Source organism: Cucurbita maxima, unplaced genomic scaffold (genome assembly GCF_002738345.1).
Source record: "Cucurbita maxima cultivar Rimu unplaced genomic scaffold, Cmax_1.0 Cma_Scf00027, whole genome shotgun sequence".
Classification (NCBI taxonomy): domain Eukaryota; kingdom Viridiplantae; phylum Streptophyta; class Magnoliopsida; order Cucurbitales; family Cucurbitaceae; genus Cucurbita; species Cucurbita maxima.
In genome coordinates, this window is record NW_019272043.1 from 867,958 (window position 1) to 887,302 (window position 19,345).

Here is a 19,345-nt window from a genome sequence, read left to right on the forward strand (position 1 = left end):
AAAAAAAAAAAAAAAAAAAAAAAAAAAAAAAAAAAAAAAAAAAAAAAAAAAAGGCTTGACTTGACCACAAAAGAGAATGAGGCAACACCATGAAGGAAATTTTTGTTTATTTTGTAATTCACTTAATGAACAGAAATATTAGAAGTGGACAACAAAGTCAAGAACTTGAAACTCACCAGCAGAGGGCCTGTTTCGACCTTCGGGGCTGCTGCAGGCTGCAAGCAAGAAAGGGCTCACCTGTTTCGACCATCATCATTTTCATGCATTTCTTGATATCCATCATCACCCAAAAGCAATGGAATTTGATGCTTCCAAGTGAAGAACCAAACTCCAAAACCCAAGTCAGAAAATAGAGAAGAAGAGTGTAGCAGATTTAAGGAGATGATTCGATTAAGCCATAGGAACTTTGTGGTCAATAGTAAATTTAGATCAAAACATTTTAAACCCAACAAATATTTCAGATAATTATGAAGCTGAGTGTTAGTGGAGAGATCATACTATAGACACCATAATTGGAAGAGTGTAGAAATGATTATTACATGGCAGCAGCTAAGAATTGTACTCAGAAGGATGGATACAGCGTACATGAGCAATAAATACACAAATTGATACCACTGTGTTAAAATAAGGAAGAAATCAATGAACTCGAAAAAAAGAAGAGTGGACAAATTATTTTACAGAGTTAGTGAGGTAGCAGCGAAGTTGGGTACTCAGGTGCTCCAAGTTTCTATAGGAATTTCCATCTGGATATGCTGCACCTTTGTATCGTTATATCACAAGAACTTATCAGGCCATGTAATGGGGGCACACATTCAGTGAACTTAAAGCAGAGAGTGAGTGAGGATCTATATCTTTTTCAACTCACCGGAATGAGCACGGTGAAGGAAAAAACAGTTCACTCTTTTGCGACGAGTACTTCAGTCTTGATAAATGTTATGGATGGCAGTAGTGATGCTCTTACAATCGAAATCGATGGTCTTTATCCAGTTCTCAAAATCTCCAATTTCCTATGATATAAACACACATCAAATTACTTTACTATCTCGATCACATATCAAAATGAAAAAAGAAAAAGAAAAAAACATAAGATACGTATAAAACATGAAAGGAAATAAGATTTGGTAGGCTGTACTCGTTCACATATTCAAGATTATGATACTCATGTCATTCTTTTCAACCAGTTTCTGTCAGTCTTCAACCAAGAAACTTTTGGATGATTCAAGTCTTAAGATTATTCACGGAGAGGACACAAAATTTCTGAACAATTCTCAAAAGAATTTGGATGGCATCTCATATTTCCTAGGGAGGTAAACAATTTATTGGACATGGCATTAGCTCACCACTCCTTTAAGAATACAAAAGTCTTGCTATGAAAAAATCTCATTATGGTTTTCTTTTGGATTCCATCTTTTGGAATCGGTGGAAATAAATCAAAGAGTATTTATGAAGAAGACATTAACTTATACAAAACTCTTCGACAATGTTGTTTACCACGCTATATTTTGGTGTAAATTGTCTAATACTTTTGTTTCCTATAGTCGTACCTCCCTCATATTGTAAATTGGGAAGGTTTTTTTTGTAAACATCATGGATAACACATCTCTTATGTAAATTTCAAACATCAATGAAATTCTCTTACAAGAAAAGAAAAGAAAAAAGAGGTGACGAACTTTAGGTCAATAAGATGCTTGGAAACCCTCATGTCCTCCCCCAAGAAAGTTCCAGAATAATTTCTCAACGGTCTTGAAAATCTTGTTTTGCATCTCAAAAAGGGAGATATACTAGGCGGGGAGGTTACAAAGTGTCGCTTGGATAAGTGTGTGCCATCTTCCCTTGGAAATATGAAAGTTTTTTTCCAGCCATTTAATATCCTTCGTATTTTTTCCACGGTGGGAAAAGAAGAAAGCTTTGGGTTGTTGTTCAAAGGAAGACCGAGGTAAGACCAAAATTTCAGTTTTGCAAATATTGATATTGAGACCTGAGACATTCTCAAAGGCGTGAACCATACCAAATAAGTTATGGATAGCCCAATGCTCATGAGATGAAAAGAGTAATGTATCATCTGCAAATTAGAGATGCGTGATGTTACAGCCACTAGAACCAACTTCAAGCCCCTTTATAGATCCCGAGGATGCCAATTGAATCAAAAGACAGCTAAAGCAATCCATAATCAGGATAAAAAGAAAGGGAGGGAGAGGGTCACCTTGTCGAAGACCTCTAGTGGCTAAAATCTTGCTCCTAGGACACCCATTGATTATAATGGAGAATTTGACGAGGATATACAACCCTTAATCAATTTGTGCCATCAAGGGTTAAAACTTTTGACTTCTAGAATATTGTCAAGAAAGGACCAATCCACCTTGTCAAAGGCTTTTTCAATGTTTAGTTTGATGAGAAATCCATTCACTGCAAGTTAATTGGTCACAAAAGATGTATCAAGTACAATTTATGAGTGCCTGCTGAAAATCAGTGATGATGAGAGGAAGAACCGTCTCTAAGCTCTCTGGGAGAACCCTGACAATGATCTTGTAAGGACAAGAAGTGAGGTTGACCGGACTAGTCATTTACAGTATGCGAGTCCATTTTTTTGAGATAAGGCAAATGTAGGTTCCATTCAATGCAGCGTTTATAAACCTGTTCCTACAAGTTTCTGGAGCACACTCAAGATGTAACTTTTAAGGATGTTCCTAAACATTTTAAAGAACTCAGCTGTAAACCCATCCGGACCAGGACATTTGTTGGAGCCCAAACCTGATACCGCTGATTTAATCTTCACAGTAAAACCAATTTCTAAAAGCAAGGCTTGCTGTGCAGTAAAAGAATCTCATTGAAAGATGTTGGAAGAGAACCAGATCCTGATTTCTTGGTATAAAGATTGGTGAAGAGGAGCGAAACTTGATTTCGATTTCAGAATAAGTGAGGCAGCTATTCTTAGACAGAATTTGTGATTTAGAATTTTTCCACATTTTTTGTAGCCATAATTGGATGGAATAAAGAGGAATTTATGTCACCGTCTCTAAGCCACTTTATCTTGCATTTTTTGGCTCGAGAGGATTTCTTTTTTAGTAAATTTTCTTTTAATAAATTCCTCTGAATTTTGTGAATGGGATGAAAATCCCTAGATTCTTCCTTGCTGTCGATGAGAGCTATTTCTGTAATTAGCTGATTCTTTTACGTAGTAATGCACCCAAAAGTGTTCCTATTCCACAACAGCTTTAAGGCCTTTAAGTTTTTCAAGATAAAACCATGTCCCAGACAGCCACGAAAAGGTGTATTCTTCCACCAATATTCCACAAGAGAGAGTAAGGAATGATGTTGTGACCACATATTCTCAAATCGAAAGGGGGTAGGACATCAAATGGAACAACCAAATGATAAAAGAATGGGGAAATGGACCAATGTAGGCGTCTAGAGCCATCTGACTGATGCATTTGTAAATTTTTCCATCACCCCTTTTGATAAAGGAAATAATCAATATGAGTGGGTGTTGGGGAGTATCTAAAATCAGACCATGTGTAGAGGCCATTTTGTAGAAGAATATCTATGAGTGATGCACTTTCAATGAAGGAGTTAAAAAAGACTCATATTCCTCATGACATGGCCCCCAAGGATACAGTCCCAAAACCCCTGCAGAATTGTCAACATCACACTTTTGAGGATGTGTTTTTTATCGGAGATTGTCGCCAGGGGGATGGAGCTATGGATTCCAGCCGAATAACCCAAGTAATTGTCAATAACGAAGAAAGGATCAATCTAGATATAAATGGGCATTCAGATGAAGACGACAGACTTAAAACAGCTAGGAAACCAATAACCAATCCATTGCCCTTGATTTTTTTAGATGCGTCCATCAAATCCATTCATGACATGGTTCTGTTCGATGTTTCAATGAAACCTCCACAAGCGTCTCATATGTATTTGAAAGTTTCATTATCCCATCAATGAGCCGAGAGGTTTTAGATTCTAATTCAACCCCCATTCTTTGTCTTCATATCAAAGGAGGGCTCTGTCTTATTCAAAGGGTTCATAGAACAGTAACAGCTTGTATGTCGGTGGAGAGCTCTTGATATCTTGTACCAGCCATCGTGAAAAGTTTATTGTAAACAACAATAGAGGATTCCAGTTGATCAGTTTCCCACTTGTTAGGGAATGGGGATTCTTATGTTCCTAGACTAATGCATATTTATAAGAAGATAAAGCAACACTGTCAGAATCAATCATGGATATATGGAGGAAGGGGGAAGCTGGTGATAAAAGGGGAAGGGAGGGTCAGGGAGAGAGCTCCACGCCGAGTGGAAAAATCTTATTTATTTCCACCTGGAATCTGAGGAGTTTGATACCTTTTCTGATTTTCATTTTACCCTTAATACGTTCATAACCTGTACGAGTTTGAAAAGTATTTTTTCAAGTTTATAGCCTCCTCTTTCTATCAATGTGATGTACAAGTTATTGAAAACAAACCATCAAACCAGGAGAAAGAATCCTTGAAACCTAAATGATAGTTGGGGGAGCTGTTTAGAAAAATAGCACTTTGCTTCTGTACTTCAAAACTGTTTCCAAGAGTTGTGCTGAATGGCTAGCAAGTTAATGAACTCATTTATTTTAAAATGAATTAGTAGCTTAAGTCGTCTCAAGAAGACCAACAAAAAATAGCTGCAAAATGCCTCTGACTAAGTTTCAGAAACTACACTTCTATTCATATATTTCTTGATACGAGAACAGGGGGCCGTTTTTGTAAACTCTGCTCAGCGACTGAGTTACAATAACTAACCACTATCATGAATCTAACAGAAAACGTTTAAACAAAAATGAAAAATACGAAACAGTTCTAACAATACTCTAACAATATACACAACTCAATGTCTAACAGCCCACAAGCTCTTCGTAGGACACAAATGGGCTACTTGCAAGCCATGATGCACCATTTAGACCACTATTGGGGAAAAATCTTTTAGACTCAAATGTGATTAGCAGGTGGTATCAAAAGCATTATCAACTGCAGTACCATAATCCTTCAAGCTCGAATGCCATCAATTCTCAACATTATTTAATTGGCTTTAAAAGTTTTACCAACTTATGGAAGAATGAATTTGTGGACTTCAATTAACAATGCTAGAGGGCTTCCATTCGCAACAATGCTGAGTTAACTTATGCTTATAAACAGCTAAAATGTAGGTTTTCATGTAATTTTAACTCAAGAGTAGCTTTCACAGAATGAGAGCAAACCTTAACAGCAGTGTTCAGAGCGTGAGTGGCGGCGAGCCATTGATCGGTCTGCTTCATAAATCGGGTAATCGTGGTCGATAAAGCCCTAATTTCAAGCTCAATCAACTTCTGATTGACAAAAGACCCCTGAACTCCACCATTCACGGCATCGACTAAGAGATCCGAAACGCGCAAAGCCTTCTGAATAGCATCTTTCTTCGCCTTCTCTATCGCCATGATTCATAACGACGATTACGATTTCATTTTACGAAATTCGATTCAGTCAGCAGAAAAAGGTCAAGAAGACCGATAAAGAAAGAAAAAGCGGAAGTAGCAACTAACCGGAGTTCTCTCGTAGCTTGAGAGAGGCGTACTGGTGATCATTTACCATCTGAAACAACGAAGCTTCGAGTCCTCCAACGTCGGCGCTCAATCTCTCCGCCTCCGATTGGAACTTCCCGCGATTACGCGCTGCAGGGTGGTGCTGCCGGGATTGCCCTGACGGAGAATTCATGTTCGGCGGGTGAAATATTCTGGATTCACATGTAACTCACGCCCAGGTTATTGGATAATTTTATCTCGATTCGATTATTCTCAAATCATTTTTATTATTTATCTAAAATTATGAAAATTACCCGTAATTTTGCTATTGGTTTAAAAAAAATTACTAGAATATTGAACGAAAGAAATGGTATATAGAATAATATGGCATAAATCAATAATAATTTATTTAAATATATATTTAATTCGTTTTCTACCGATAAAAACTTATTAAATTAAGGGAATTAATTAGCTAAAGTTTTATTTTACACACAACTATAACTAATTATTGATAACAATTAATTATTTATTAATTCATTAGTTATTAATATATCATACTTTTAAAAACATAATTAGTTTATCTAAATTAATTAAATATTATAATAATTATATATTTATTTAATTCATTTTTATCGGTGAAAATATATCTGAACTTATTTACTAAAATCATAATAATAATCTCTTTTATTATTATTTATTTATTTGTAGAGCATTAAAAAATTATAAAATAAAATAAAAAATAAAAAAATAAAAAGCTAAATGGAAAAAGTCGTAGTTCATAACTACCAAAATTTAAATTATTTGACTCTTTCCTTCCCAAAGTGAAAAAAAAAAATGGTGAAAATCTCCAACCTTTCTTTCCTTAATTAATTTAAAGTAAGAGTTGACCTTTGTTTATTTCAAATTAATATTTTATTTATTAAATTATATTCAAATAAGTAATTAAAATCTATCTATTTATCTCAAAACTCGAATTATAATTTAAAAAATGTTATGGTAATTTATAAACAAAAAAATATGTTATTTATCCATTAATTTAATAAATTAGTATATCATGATTGGTCGTTACTCCCACGTTTCATATTTGAATTAATAAAAATGAAAAAAAAAAGTTTTATTTTAATTTGTATAGTAGTAAATATTTAAATTTAATTTTGATACTTTATGATAAATTACTCTAAATTAGTCCCCCAAATTTTAAAAAATATATTTGCATTAATTTTCTTGAATGAAAAGTATCATTATGATTTTTAAAATTTAAATATTTAAAAGTAGGGAGATTAAAATAAAATAAATCTATTTATCAACCCAACTATAAAAATAAATAATGGGTTTGGTGAATAGAAATTAACCCTAGTTTGAAAAAGTAAAATGAATGTCTAACCGTAGTTAGTGAGTTAAAGATTGTATGTTGACTTTTTTTTTTCTTTTTTCTTTTTTTAGTTATTAATATAACATATAATTAAAATTTTTAATTAAAAACAATCTGACCGTTCAATTCAACTTAACTTCAAAATAGACGATTGAGTTGGGTTGGATTATGAACTTTACTCGATTTACTCGAGTCACTAATTCCATTCACTTGAAATTTTGAATTAGTTCAAAAGATTTTTTTAATTAGAGAAATAAATTTGACCATTTCCAACATTTAAATTTTTTGAGGAATTGGTAGGAAGGTTAACTCATCCGAAAATTTGTCAATCTTTGTCATTAAAATAATTTTTCAAACAATCTTTTACATTAAATCTTCCAATTTCCATTGTTAGAGCCGGTGTTCAGTCTGTTGTCGCTAAGGAAGCTCGCATGGGCGCTTCTCTTCTCCGTCTCCACTTTCACGACTGTTTTGTTAATGTAGAAAACCCTCCTTTTGTTTTCCTCTTATGTTTCGTTAATGTTAATGCGTTCTTCCTTTGCTTGATTTTTGTGTTGTGTATTAGGGTTGTGATGGATCTATTCTTCTCGAAGATACTCCTACTTTTACTGAAGAGCAAACTACAGCTCCCAATGTTAGATCCGTTAGAGGGTTCGATGTGATTGAGAGTATAAAGAAGAATGTCGAAAAAGTTTGTCCTGGTGTTGTCTCTTGTGCTGATATTTTGACTCTTTCTGCTCGGGACTCCATTGTAGCAGTGAGTTGTGTGTAATTTTCCAACCTTAATTTGACTCGACTTGATGATTCTAATTCTTTTGTTTTGAAATTAATTGTTACAGCTTGGAGGGCCGAGTTGGGAGGTGAAATTAGGAAGGAGAGATTCCCAAACAGCTAGCTTCTCTAATGTCGCTGGTGCCATTCCTCCACCAACCTCTACACTCGACAACCTTATCGATCGGTTCAACACTAAAGGCCTTTCCCCTCGAGATTTGGTTGCCTTATCTGGTATTATCATTCATATACCAAGTTATCATCTGCATCTTTACGTAGCCTTCTCGATCTAAAGCTTTTTTTTTTTATCTTGCATGCATGTAGGGGCTCACACGATCGGGCAAGCAAAATGTTTGTTTTTCAAGAACCGTATATACAACGAGACCAACATTGATGAATCTTTCGCTGAGGAGAGACAGAGGAATTGCCCAGTAAATGGAGGAGACGATAACCGTGCTCCTCTAGACTTTGAAACTCCAAATCTCTTTGACAACTACTACTACAAGAACCTTTTGGATCAAAAGGCTCTACTCCGCTCGGATCAAGTGCTGCATGATGGTGGATCCACTGATTCCTTAGTTGAACTATACAGTGACGACAGTGATGCCTTTGAAGCTGACTTTGTGACAGCTATGATCAAAATGAGCGACATTGAGCCACTCACAGGATCACAAGGCGAGATTCGAAACGTGTGCAATCTAAAATACTGGGCTCGATCCAACCAACTTCTTAGTCCATTAACCAAGTTCATGGGCTCAGTTATGGGCTCAGTTATGGGCTTACGTTTTACAAATTTAGCCCAAATAGTTTTGCTGGCTAATTTTGTACACCATTTTTATTACAAATATCTTTATATTTTTTTTTTTCTATAATTGACATTTTTCATTTATGTAAATGATCTTTATATTAATTACATATCATTGTTTAATTGAGCTGGATTCCGATATAAAAGAAAGGTTACTCGACTACGATTCTTTATATTTTCAAAATTGATTTTGATATGAATTGTTCTCACTCTTCCTTAATATTTTTAGTTAATTTAAATTATTTGAAACTTTCCCGATATGATTGTGGGACTTCTTAAGTGTAACTAGATTTCAAAGAGCAGTTTTAATCTAGCATCAAATGAGTGTAGTGGCTTCAGCTTAGACCAACCAAGTGGTCTCACTGTTGGTTTAGTTAGATAACTTGTTTGTTATATGAACGACGGGTGCCCCTATGGCCCCTACACATGTTGTGTCTTATGATTGTTTGACGTGTGCTATGATATATGTTATGTCGTGCTATAAGTTATGTTGATATGATTATGTCATGGAACTATGTTATGCTATTGATATATGTATGAACCTCATGTGTCTCCCTATTTGAACTAAGTTGGTTATATGTAGAGAAGTATTACACAACCAACCTTGTCTAGACTAAAAAGCAGAGTCCAAGGTCATGATGTTTTACGAAAAACAAATCTATCATGATTGCTTGCATTTACCGACCCAATACTAGGGCTATTTATTGAGTATTTTTAAATACTCAAGCCACCTACAACTTATTTTTCGTTAAATTTTGTATAAATATTTTGTATCACATCTATTTTAAACAAAAATAACTTTTTCTGGGTCAATTAAAAGTCAATATAACTTTTTTTTTCGAGGATGGTTGACGACTAGACTAGTGACATCCATACAGTACATTTTGAAGCTGTTCGGGCCTAAACATAATTTACAATTAATTAGTACCAGAGCCATTCAAGTCTAACGAGCTTAGTAGAATTTTGTAACCAATAAAAATTACCCTAACAATACAACATGAAATAAAAACGAAGAGTTTGGTGTGGTATGAACGTGCAATCAAGGGCAAAAGGTGGTGGACCAACATGATCTTCACACTCGGATATCAAAGCGTTTCTTCAAATTAATTGCGTGTGTAAATTTGAAGCTGCAAATTCATGACGTTCGGCAGCTACTTTTCCAAATCTATCTCTCCAATTGCACCCTATTAAAACCCTAAAAAACCAGAGAAACCAAAACCAGGACCTAAAATGGCCGCTCTCAATCGGAAGCGACGAAACATTTGCATAGCCGTATTACTTTCCCTAATCGTGCTCGTAATCTTGATCCTCATTTTAGCATTTACAGTTTTCAAGCCCAAGCAGCCCACCATCACCGTCGATTCAGTTTCTTTGCTCGATCTCAACATTTCTCTGAACGCTGCGAGGTTCGGCGTCGATCTGAATTTGACTCTGATTGTGCAACTCACCGTCGAGAATCCGAATAAGGTAGCCTTCCAACACTCCGATGGCACCGCCGTCGTGAGTTACAGAGGCGAAGAAGTCGCAGAAGCGCCGATTCCGTCTGGTCGGTTGTCGCCCGACGGGACAGAGAAAATGAACCTAACGCTGACGATGATGGCGGACCGGCTACTAGCCAAGTCGGAGCTGTTCTCCGATGTGATCGCTGGTGAACTTCCGATCAGCACTTTCGCTCGGCTGGCCGGGAAAATGACGGTGATCGGTGTTTTCAAGATTCGTGTTGTGGCATTGTCGTCTTGTGATCTCACCATCGACATTAGAAACAGAAGCGTTGAGGATCAGCGATGCGAATATCGGACTAAGCTCTAAGAATTTCAGTCCAAGTAGTTTTTTGGGTTCTGGTTTTTGGAGGTGGAAATCGAAAATTAAACACAATCCTAGGGGTAAATATGGAAATTTGTACAGTCCAAAAGGGTCTTAGGCGTTTAGCGATGCTTGTGATGGCCAATGCACAGCGCGTGACTTGTCTTCTAACGACGGAGGGTATAACGGTAAATTCGCGTGTGGAGACTTGTCTTTTTAAATCTTTTTTTACCAAATTTATAGAGAAATGACGTCATTTTGTAAATAATCTGATTTTTTGTTTTTTTTAGAAATAGGATAATTAATGTTTTTTTTTTTTTTTAATATTTATTAGATTATATATATAGTTGAATTGTAAAAATATATATAAGCTAAATTTGCTATGTTAGGTTAGCAAATCCCTTGATAGCTTGTAATTCATTTTTATTCGATTAGGTTAACATTTATTGTTGGTAATACTCGTAAGTCACTAAGGGACCCATTGAAAAAGATATCGATCGAATCAGTGAAAACCATAATTCTTCGTTTTTTTGTGGTCAAATTCCCGTAAAAATATAGTAAATTATAATATTAATTCTTAAACTTTGATAAACTAGTTTTAACTTTTAATTTTGTGTATAATAGTTATTGATTTAAAAAATATATAATAAGTCTCTAAGCTTTCGATCGACGTAACATCATATAATGTCGGAGAGACTTAATTTTATATCAACGCCCTTCGCAGAGATCTCTCTATTTTATAGTTTCGAAAGAACCTTTTTAATTTTTTTTTAAATAGTATTTTAAATGGTAGATTGTAGTTTTTATAATTATTTCTTAGCTAAAATGTTTTATTTAGGTGTGACAAATAAACGTGGTGTGATGAGTAGGTGTTATAGTATTAAGTAGATAAGAATAAACGTTTAAATTGGATAACCGACCACAAAAAGTTTCCATTTTTCTACCCATCTCATTTTTTTTGCACAAAAAAAAAAAAAAAAACCCGCACCCATCTAATTATTTCTTAGCTTTGGTTTGGTTGGATGACTTATTTGTTGCAAGAACCACACATGCTGTATGGCTCCTACATGTCGTGTTTTATGTTTATGTTATGATGTATGTTGTGTCATGATGTCAGATATACCATGATATAATTATGCTATGCCATGAAACTATTTTATGTTATTGATATTATTTGATGCATGAACCTCCATGCACCACGCAGAGCCATGTATGTAAATCATGAATAATATGACAAAGTATCAAGTATGTATGCCTTATAGAAACGCTGTGTCAGGAAAAGAATTGATGTATGAATAGCGTCATGAATGTGAGTCATATTTTAATGTTATGGAGCCCCATGCATTTTGTATGAAATGTGAATCGAATACTTCCTCGCTACATTTAATACGAGCATGTACTTTACTATATCTATGTTCGCCATGATATTATGTAGGTTCTTTTCCTAGTGACATCTGATACTGTGAGTGTGCACTAGCCTGATAAGTTAGGACATATACAAGACCGCCTGGTGAGTCCATGTGCATGTGTGTGAGTCATGCGTAGGAAAGTACTACACACGTCCTGGAAAGTAGAGTCCAAGGGCATGACACGATAGGTCCCACTATGATGGATGTGTTTCCAACTACTAATTCTTTTCATGTAAAGGCGCTTTACCTTCTTTCGTTTCTCGGTAACGAGTTGTCCTAAAAAATGACTTAAACCCAAATAACATATTAACTAACTCTCGATAATTTAAACAAAATAGTAACAATTTACATTTTGAATAACCATAAAGGTGTTTTTATTTTATTAAAGTTGGAACAATATTATTTTGTAGAAAATTAAAGATGGGTAATTGGATCTGTTAAACAGGTGGTGTCATTTAACGGGTGTTTCACCTGAAGAAACATGCAGTTGCCCGTATACGATTCTGGCCCCTAAAGGCAGGCTGGTCGAGTTTTCTATGATGCACCCAGTTCTGCGGCCCTCCCATATGCATTACATTGAAAAATCATTTCGAATTTATGAGCTTAAACCAAGCTTCCATCTTAATCCTCTCCATTAATCCTCGATCTCGAGATTTTGCTGCTCTTAACCACAAGCCGCCTCTTCGCTTAACCAAAACGGTAATTGATTTACTCCAGTTTCTTGTAAGGGTTCAAGAATTAAGAATTTATGGACTCCTAATTTCGTTATCATTATGGATTATTTGCTTCATGTTCTTTCTTTTTGTGTTCTTTGATTTTGATTTTCTTCAGTTTGCTACAGTGTTAGAATTTTATTGCGGAGATAGATATAGAGAGAGAGAGAGAGAGAGAGAGAGAGAGGCGTTGCTTCTTTTCTGAGAATATTCTGGTTTTTGTTGTATTTGCTTCAATCTATTGCACTAACTATGAGAAAGATACCTTCGAGTTCTTTGGTTATGGAGAGGCTTAATTTGAGTGGGAAGATTAAAAAATGAAGCAGAAACAGGGAAGCGGTAGATTGAATTGTTTGGAGAATTCTAATAGCTTTACAGATTGATAATTGATTCTAAATTCTTGTTGCGGTTGTGGATGTGATTCTGATTGTATATGCGTTTGTGAGCTTAGTTTTGTGTATTAAGACGTTCGATATCGATAGTTTTGTAAATTTTTTTTTTTTTTTTTTTTTTTTTCTGAATTGAAAGTTCATTAATATGAATGGTTTGCAAACTTCCCTTTGCCGTCAGGGATCTCTTGCTGAGTATCTCGCTTTTGGCTGAAGGGTGGGCGGTGGTGGTTGATTTCGATTAAAGAGAAACCAGAGGTGCTCCAATTCTCTGGTTTTCCAGGGAATGCCGAAAAATGACTCTTATCCTTCACAATTCTTTCTCAAACATCTATAATTGTTTTGATGCAGTTGAATTGCCCTGTTTTGCATTGGAGGAAAACAGTGTCATAAATCAGGAAACCTCACCTGATTTGTGCTTTCAAACGCTCAATCTACATGCAAGTTATTGCGTAGAGCGCGTACTCTATCAGTACTCGATTTATGGGAAGATGGTTGAGCATCTTTTTTATTATCAACTCCTGCATTGTTGATCTGGTTGATATTAGGATATTGTTCTGTACTTTTCAATTTTAGGATTTGATAGATTGGGATGGATAATAAGCAGATTGTGGTGGTTCAAAGATATGAATTAGGGAGATTACTCGGCCAAGGAACCTTTGCGAAGGTATATTATGCGAGAAATACAGAAACTAATCAAAGCGTGGCCATTAAGGTGATTGATAAAGAAAAGATCACGAAGGCTTCACTAATAGATCAGATTAAGCGTGAAATATCTATTATGCGACTTGTTAGGCATCCTAATATTATACATCTATATGAGGTTATGGCCACCAAGACTAAGATCTACTTCGCCTTGGAATATGCTAAAGGCGGTGAGCTCTTTGACAAGGTTGCTAAAGGGAGGCTGAGGGAAGAAGTTGCTTGGAAATACTTTTATCAGTTGATCAATGCTGTTGATTTTTGTCACAGTAGGGGAGTATATCACCGTGATATAAAGCCAGAGAACCTACTTCTTGATGAAAATGAGAATCTTAAGGTGTCTGATTTTGGTTTAAGTGCTTTAGCCGAGTCCAAGCGCCAAGATGGGTTGCTACACACTACTTGTGGTACTCCAGCTTATGTTGCTCCTGAAGTCATCAATAGGAAGGGCTATGATGGTGCAAAAGCTGATATCTGGTCTTGTGGAGCAGTATTGTTCGTCTTATTGGCAGGTTATCTTCCATTCCACGATTCAAATTTAATGGAGATGTATAGGAAGATTGGAAAAGCGGACTATAAATGCCCTAGTTGGTTCCCTCGTGATGTACGTCGGCTGCTTATGAGGATGCTTGATCCAAACCCCTCTACTAGAACTTCCATAGCAATGATAAGGCAAAGTTCTTGGTTCAAAAAAGGATTGAGGTTTAAGATGTTAAGAAGTGAAACAGGAAGTGATGCTAAAGCGGGTGAAGATGCAGCAGCTGTTTCTGGACCATCAGAGAGTAGTAGTGTGTCAGCAGATGGAAATCAAGAGCCAGATAGACCTCCGACGTTGAACGCTTTCGATATCATCTCCCTTTCTGCTGGGTTCAATCTATCCAGTTTATTTGAAGACAACTCAAAGAAGAAAGAAACATTGTTTACTTGTAGAAAACCAGCCTCTGTTATTCTCTCCAAGCTAGAAGATATCGCTAAACTTCTCAGGTTTCGGGTGCAGAAGAAGGAAGCAGGCCTACTGAAGTTCGAGGCGCTGACAGAGGGTAAAAAGGGGCCTTTGTCCATTGATACAGAGATATTTGAGATTACTCCATCCTTTTATTTGGTGGAGATGAAAAAATCCAATGGGGACACATTGGAGTATCAGAAGATATTAAAAGAGGACATAAGACCAGCTCTACAGGATATTGTATGGGTATGGCGAGCCGAGCAGGAGCAGGAGCAGGAGCAGCAGCAACAACAGCCTCAGCCTCTGCCTCCGCATCAGCCTCTCGAACTGCAGGATCGGGATCTATATCTGGACCAAGAGGGTGTATCACAACAGCAGTAGCAGCTCGAAGAACAATCATAAAACCTGGATTTGCAAGGACCTTAATGTCGATCTCCCCCAACTTGTACTAGTAACATACTTTTCTGTACATTTGTTCATCTACTAAAGCTACACTACATTCTGATAAACAACTTGCACAACAAAATTGCAAAATCTATTATCAGCTTCTTATATCTTTCACATATTCACAAGAAGTACCCGAATTACGTTTTGTACATCGAACTTTATCTGTAACTATCCATACATATAGAATCTGTATCTTGTCATTGGCCAGGCTATGAAATCCTGGCTGATTGATCAAGGAGAGGAGCCTCAAATGAGTAATACAAGCTCGGAAGCAGCTGGAGTTCTAAAGTATGCTTCCATGTAAGTGAAACCTGTAAACTTTAAACTCCACAGCATAAGATATTTGTCTGATGAGATATAAACTTCATTGTCCAAATGCTTTTGAACTGCTGTTGCTTTCATGACAGTTCTGGGTCACGCGGCTGTGCTATGGCATTGGGTTTGGCTGGAAGGAACAAAAGTGAAGGTTGGTGAGTTTGGCAAAAAAGAAGAGACACGTTTGCAAGTCATCATGTGGGATTTAGATTTCCTTGGTAACGCCTATCTGCAAATGTCATTCTTCAAAGTCATTCATAAATATAACTTTACAGCACTGCTATGTTCTTGGTGGTTCTGCACTTGAATTGAAAGGTTTGGTTTGCAACTTTTCAGCCTGCTTTTTTAACTCATTTAACACCCGGATATAGCTAAGTTGGTAGAGTCATATGAGGTAAAGATCTCATGTACGATCGCTCGAGTGTCAGTTAGGTGACCTTACATTAGAATTCATGGTTAATAATGATAACAAGTGTCATGTTTTATATGTTTTGCATCATTTTTCGGAAAATACATACGCTATCAATATATGGATAACTATTTCTCAAGAACAGGTCTATGTTTGTATGTTTGTGGGAAGAAATTACTCATGGTTATCGATGGAAATTATGAATTTTCATAACAGAGGATTGAAATTGAAGTTGTTGACGGTATTATTAGCAATAATGGTGTGGGAATCTTTAAGGCCATTAAGAAAAATGAATTGTTCATAACATTACAGCTTAGCATGGGGCCCCTTTAATCATTTAACTAATTTCCTATTTGAACATTTCCAGCCTCACAAACCATATTCTTCGTCCCACTTGCCAATCTGTCACCATTATTTTTTTTTTTTTCATTTTGCAAATCTTTTTATTATTTTTGGTTAAATTATATATTTATATAACATACCCGTTTAATCTTTCATAAATATTTCAAAACTACTTTCTTAATGTTTTGGACGAAAAATTATGATGTAAAAATAGTTACGATACTTTTCCTTCAACGTTCTTATGATTTTTTGACTCTAATGATGATAGTTCTGAAGCATTTATAAAATTTAAGATTTAAATGATGATAGTTCTGAAGCATTTATAAAATTTAAGATTTAAACTATTGTTTGCAAATTGAAGTTGATATATGATTTTGCCCGGTATGGTCAGAAAATTTCTCGGCCACATCTCCAAATATGATGCTTTCATCTCCATTTCATGTGCCCTTGTCTCTATGCATGCCACTTTCCGACTCAAAAGATGACAACGAGATGAGACAAAACAACTCGAAACCAAACTTCGTCCCAAAGTATCTCAACAACTAAAACGTTATCAACTTCAATTCTGAAAAACTTTCCAATCATCAACCATCAAGCTCGAAATCATGAAAATGAAAAAGAAAGAAAAGAAGTAGAAAATGAAAGAAAAAGAATGGCATTGAATTGGTGAGATTTTTATATACACCAAAAAGAAATGGTATTTACATAATAATACATACATAGAGAACAGCTAAACAAAGAACCCTAATTCTTCTGAGTTCTTGGCAGTACCAGGGAATTCATTCTTAAATTCCACTGGCAGATGCTTTTATTTTTTTAAAATTCTTTTTAATAGCAGATTAAAGGGTATTGCAGTTCTTAACTACATTAAGATTTTTAATTCCTTTTTTTTTTTTTCATTATAATTATTAACGTTCTTGAAATTCATCAATTTTTTAAATCGAAAATACATTACAGCATCTTCTTCTTCAATCGTCAACATCACCCTTTCTGCCCTAATTTTTTTATTCGATTCTGAAGAATTCCACATGTCTCACTGGTTCTGGTCGCCGGAATCTTGTTGGGATGTTGACGTCGACGTCGACGCTTCGTTGCCGGTGAGGTGACATTTGAGCTTCTTCTTCAACAATTCCTTACACGATTCTGCATCTCCACTTCTTCTTCTCGCTTCCACCACTACCAATCCGTCGGTTAACCGGAAGATTTCGATTCTGATTGATAAATTACGACTCTGCCCATCCAATTCAACTCCAAATTCCTTTTGTTTCTTCACCTTCAAATTCTCTGCCCTAGCGAGTTCCTCGACTTTCTCCACGATCTTCTCTGGAGACTCTGCTGATACGAATCGCTCACTGTCCGCCTCCGTGTTGTGCGAATTGTCGAATAAACCGGATAGATCTAATCCAGATGAGAATGATATAAGGTCGAATGCGTTCAAATTCGTCGATTCAGATTCGTCCTTATCTTCATATTTCACCTCGTAATCATCGTAGAAATTGATCTCCTTAATTGGTCCTTTTTTGAACCACGGATCGCTGAGAATCTCATCGACGGTGATTCTCGTTTGAGGATTTGTATCCAGAAGTCGCGATAGAAATCTCTTGAGGTCCGGCGACATCCATTTAGGGCACCGATATTCTCCCTTGTAAATCTTCTTGTACATGGCCATAAGATTCGGATCATTGAACGGAAGGTAACCAGCACTCAACACGAAAAGAATCACACCACAGGACCACACATCAACTTTCGCACCGTCGTATCCCTTCTTCGACAAGATCTCCGGCGCGACATACGCCGGAGTTCCACAGAGTGTGTGCAAAAGGCCATCAGAGCGGATCTGGTCCGTTAACGCACTGAGTCCGAAGTCCGAGACCTTGAGATTCCCATTCTCGTCGACGAGGAGATTCTCCGGCTTCAGATCGCGGTGGTAGATCCCACGCGCGTGACAGAATCCAACGGCGGAAATCAATTGCTGGAAGAACTTCCTGCTCAAATCCTCGCTGAATCGGCCCTTGGCGACCTTGGCAAAGAGCTCGCCTCCTTTGACGAATTCCATAACAAAGTAGATCTTGGATTTGGTAGCGAGAACCTCATGGAGTTTGACGATGTGTGGATGGCGGAGACGGCGCATGATGGCGATCTCCCGCTTGATGTTAGACATTAGCGTTGTGCCATAGATCTTCTTCTTATTAATGACTTTGACGGCGACGCTCTGGCCGGAGCGAAGGTCGCGGGCATGGTAGACCTTGGCGAAGGCACCGCAGCCGAGGAGCTTTCCGAGCTCGTACTTGCCAAACAGGGCATTATTGCCGGCGGAGTAGGGTTCGATCTCCGGCATCAGGCTGCGAAGGGCCAGAGATCGAATCAGAATTACAGAGAAAAATGAAAGAGAATCAAAATGGTTGAGAAGAGAAGAGGATTTTGAAAATGATTATAAAAAGAAAACAGAGAGGGAGAAGAGATTGTTATATTATAGAACAAGGTTTGGAAGAATCCTGAAAGAAGGGCAAATTTGGAATTTCATATTTTTAAAATCAGAAAATTAATTAATGTTAAAAAAACTTTTAACTTACTTCCTAATTTGTTAATAAATAAATCTTTTAATTTTATTTATATTAGATATAAAATTGTATTTTATGCCGTAAATTTCAAATTTAGTAAGTACATGAATATAATCTAATAAATACAAAATTCTTCTAATTTATTAAACATTTTTTAAAAATTTATTAGAGATAGAGTATTTTAATAGACAGGCCGCTCTTATGAATCTATTAATTTAAACATAAATTATTAGGCAACAAAAAAAAAATTATTAATTCGAATCTCCAACTTTTTAATTGTTGTTATTAAAAATAAAGCAGCGAATAAGAACCAGTGTTAGGTGTAATTATGATAATAAAAAATGCTTGCCAGATTATTTTTTTTTTTTTTTAAAGAAAAGGAATTTATGAATTAAATTTGAAATTTAAAAAATACAGAGAGAGAGGGAATTTACCGATTTTTCTGACTTTTTAACATTTATTTTACTAATTTTGTTGACAATTGAATTTAAAACATTTAATAAAGATTTGGGGTTAAGGGTACTTGTTAGGTAGTGATTGGCTGGGACTTGACACGTTTATGATGATGCCACGTCGGCGCCGTCCGCGGTATCTAACTTCAACGCGTTGACTGGTGAAACTGAGCGTGAAACGAAACGACGAGAAGAAGTGTCGTTTTCACGTGAATACTTGAAACTGTGTTCTTTGTTTTACCCCCGTTTTGTGGCTTTCGTTTTGCCAACTGGACTTTGGAACGGTCAATTTTAAAAACCTAAAACAACCACCGAGTTGTTTTATTTATTTATTTATTTATTTGTGAGGAGAGAGAAGGGTAATTTTGGAACATGTGTTTGGT

The 19,345-nt window shown here is 36.1% G+C and overlaps 5 protein-coding genes across 8 annotated transcripts; 3 read left to right on the forward strand and 2 right to left on the reverse strand.

Annotated features, from left to right (window-relative positions):
• Positions 1-372: 372 nt before the first annotated feature.
• LOC111499798 (biogenesis of lysosome-related organelles complex 1 subunit 1) lies at positions 373-5,793 on the reverse strand. 4 transcript variants are annotated; one of them, XR_002720996.1, is made up of 4 exons: positions 5,548-5,793; positions 5,227-5,432; positions 579-1,007; positions 373-473 (listed from the first exon to the last, which is right to left on the reverse strand). XR_002720996.1 is itself a non-coding variant. In XM_023151491.1 (3 exons), the coding sequence occupies exons 1-3, from the start codon at positions 5,717-5,719 to the stop codon at positions 918-920; spliced, it is 468 nt and encodes a 155-aa protein (XP_023007259.1). In that variant the 5' UTR covers positions 5,720-5,793; the 3' UTR covers positions 481-917. The 4 variants fall into 4 exon arrangements, 1 of the variants encoding a protein (XP_023007259.1); XR_002720998.1 differs by lacking the exon at positions 373-473 and having other exon boundaries at positions 481-752; positions 866-1,007; XR_002720997.1 differs by lacking the exon at positions 373-473 and having other exon boundaries at positions 481-758; positions 866-1,007.
• Positions 5,794-7,269: 1,476 nt separating this feature from the next.
• Positions 7,270-9,141, forward strand: LOC111499483 (peroxidase 4-like; the record flags this gene model as incomplete). Its single annotated transcript, XM_023151045.1, has 5 exons — positions 7,270-7,377; positions 7,464-7,655; positions 7,738-7,903; positions 7,994-8,439; positions 9,058-9,141. Coding segments are annotated over 5 exons (996 nt in total), but the record flags the coding sequence as incomplete, so codon positions are not given.
• Positions 9,142-9,631: 490 nt separating this feature from the next.
• Positions 9,632-10,545, forward strand: LOC111499794. The gene has a single exon (XM_023151486.1). The coding sequence runs from the start codon at positions 9,705-9,707 to the stop codon at positions 10,281-10,283; it is 579 nt and encodes a 192-aa protein (XP_023007254.1). The 5' UTR covers positions 9,632-9,704; the 3' UTR covers positions 10,284-10,545.
• A 1,699-nt stretch (positions 10,546-12,244) lies between these two features.
• On the forward strand, positions 12,245-15,005 carry LOC111499739 (CBL-interacting serine/threonine-protein kinase 10-like). Its single transcript, XM_023151395.1, has 2 exons — positions 12,245-12,385; positions 12,970-15,005. Exon 2 carries the CDS (start codon positions 13,381-13,383, stop codon positions 14,815-14,817), a length of 1,437 nt encoding a protein of 478 aa, XP_023007163.1. The 5' UTR covers positions 12,245-12,385; positions 12,970-13,380; the 3' UTR covers positions 14,818-15,005.
• A 1,597-nt stretch (positions 15,006-16,602) lies between these two features.
• LOC111499746 (CBL-interacting serine/threonine-protein kinase 11) lies at positions 16,603-18,396 on the reverse strand. Its single transcript, XM_023151405.1, has one exon. The coding sequence runs from the start codon at positions 18,285-18,287 to the stop codon at positions 16,983-16,985; it is 1,305 nt and encodes a 434-aa protein (XP_023007173.1). The 5' UTR covers positions 18,288-18,396; the 3' UTR covers positions 16,603-16,982.
• Between the last annotated feature and the right edge of the window lie 949 nt (positions 18,397-19,345).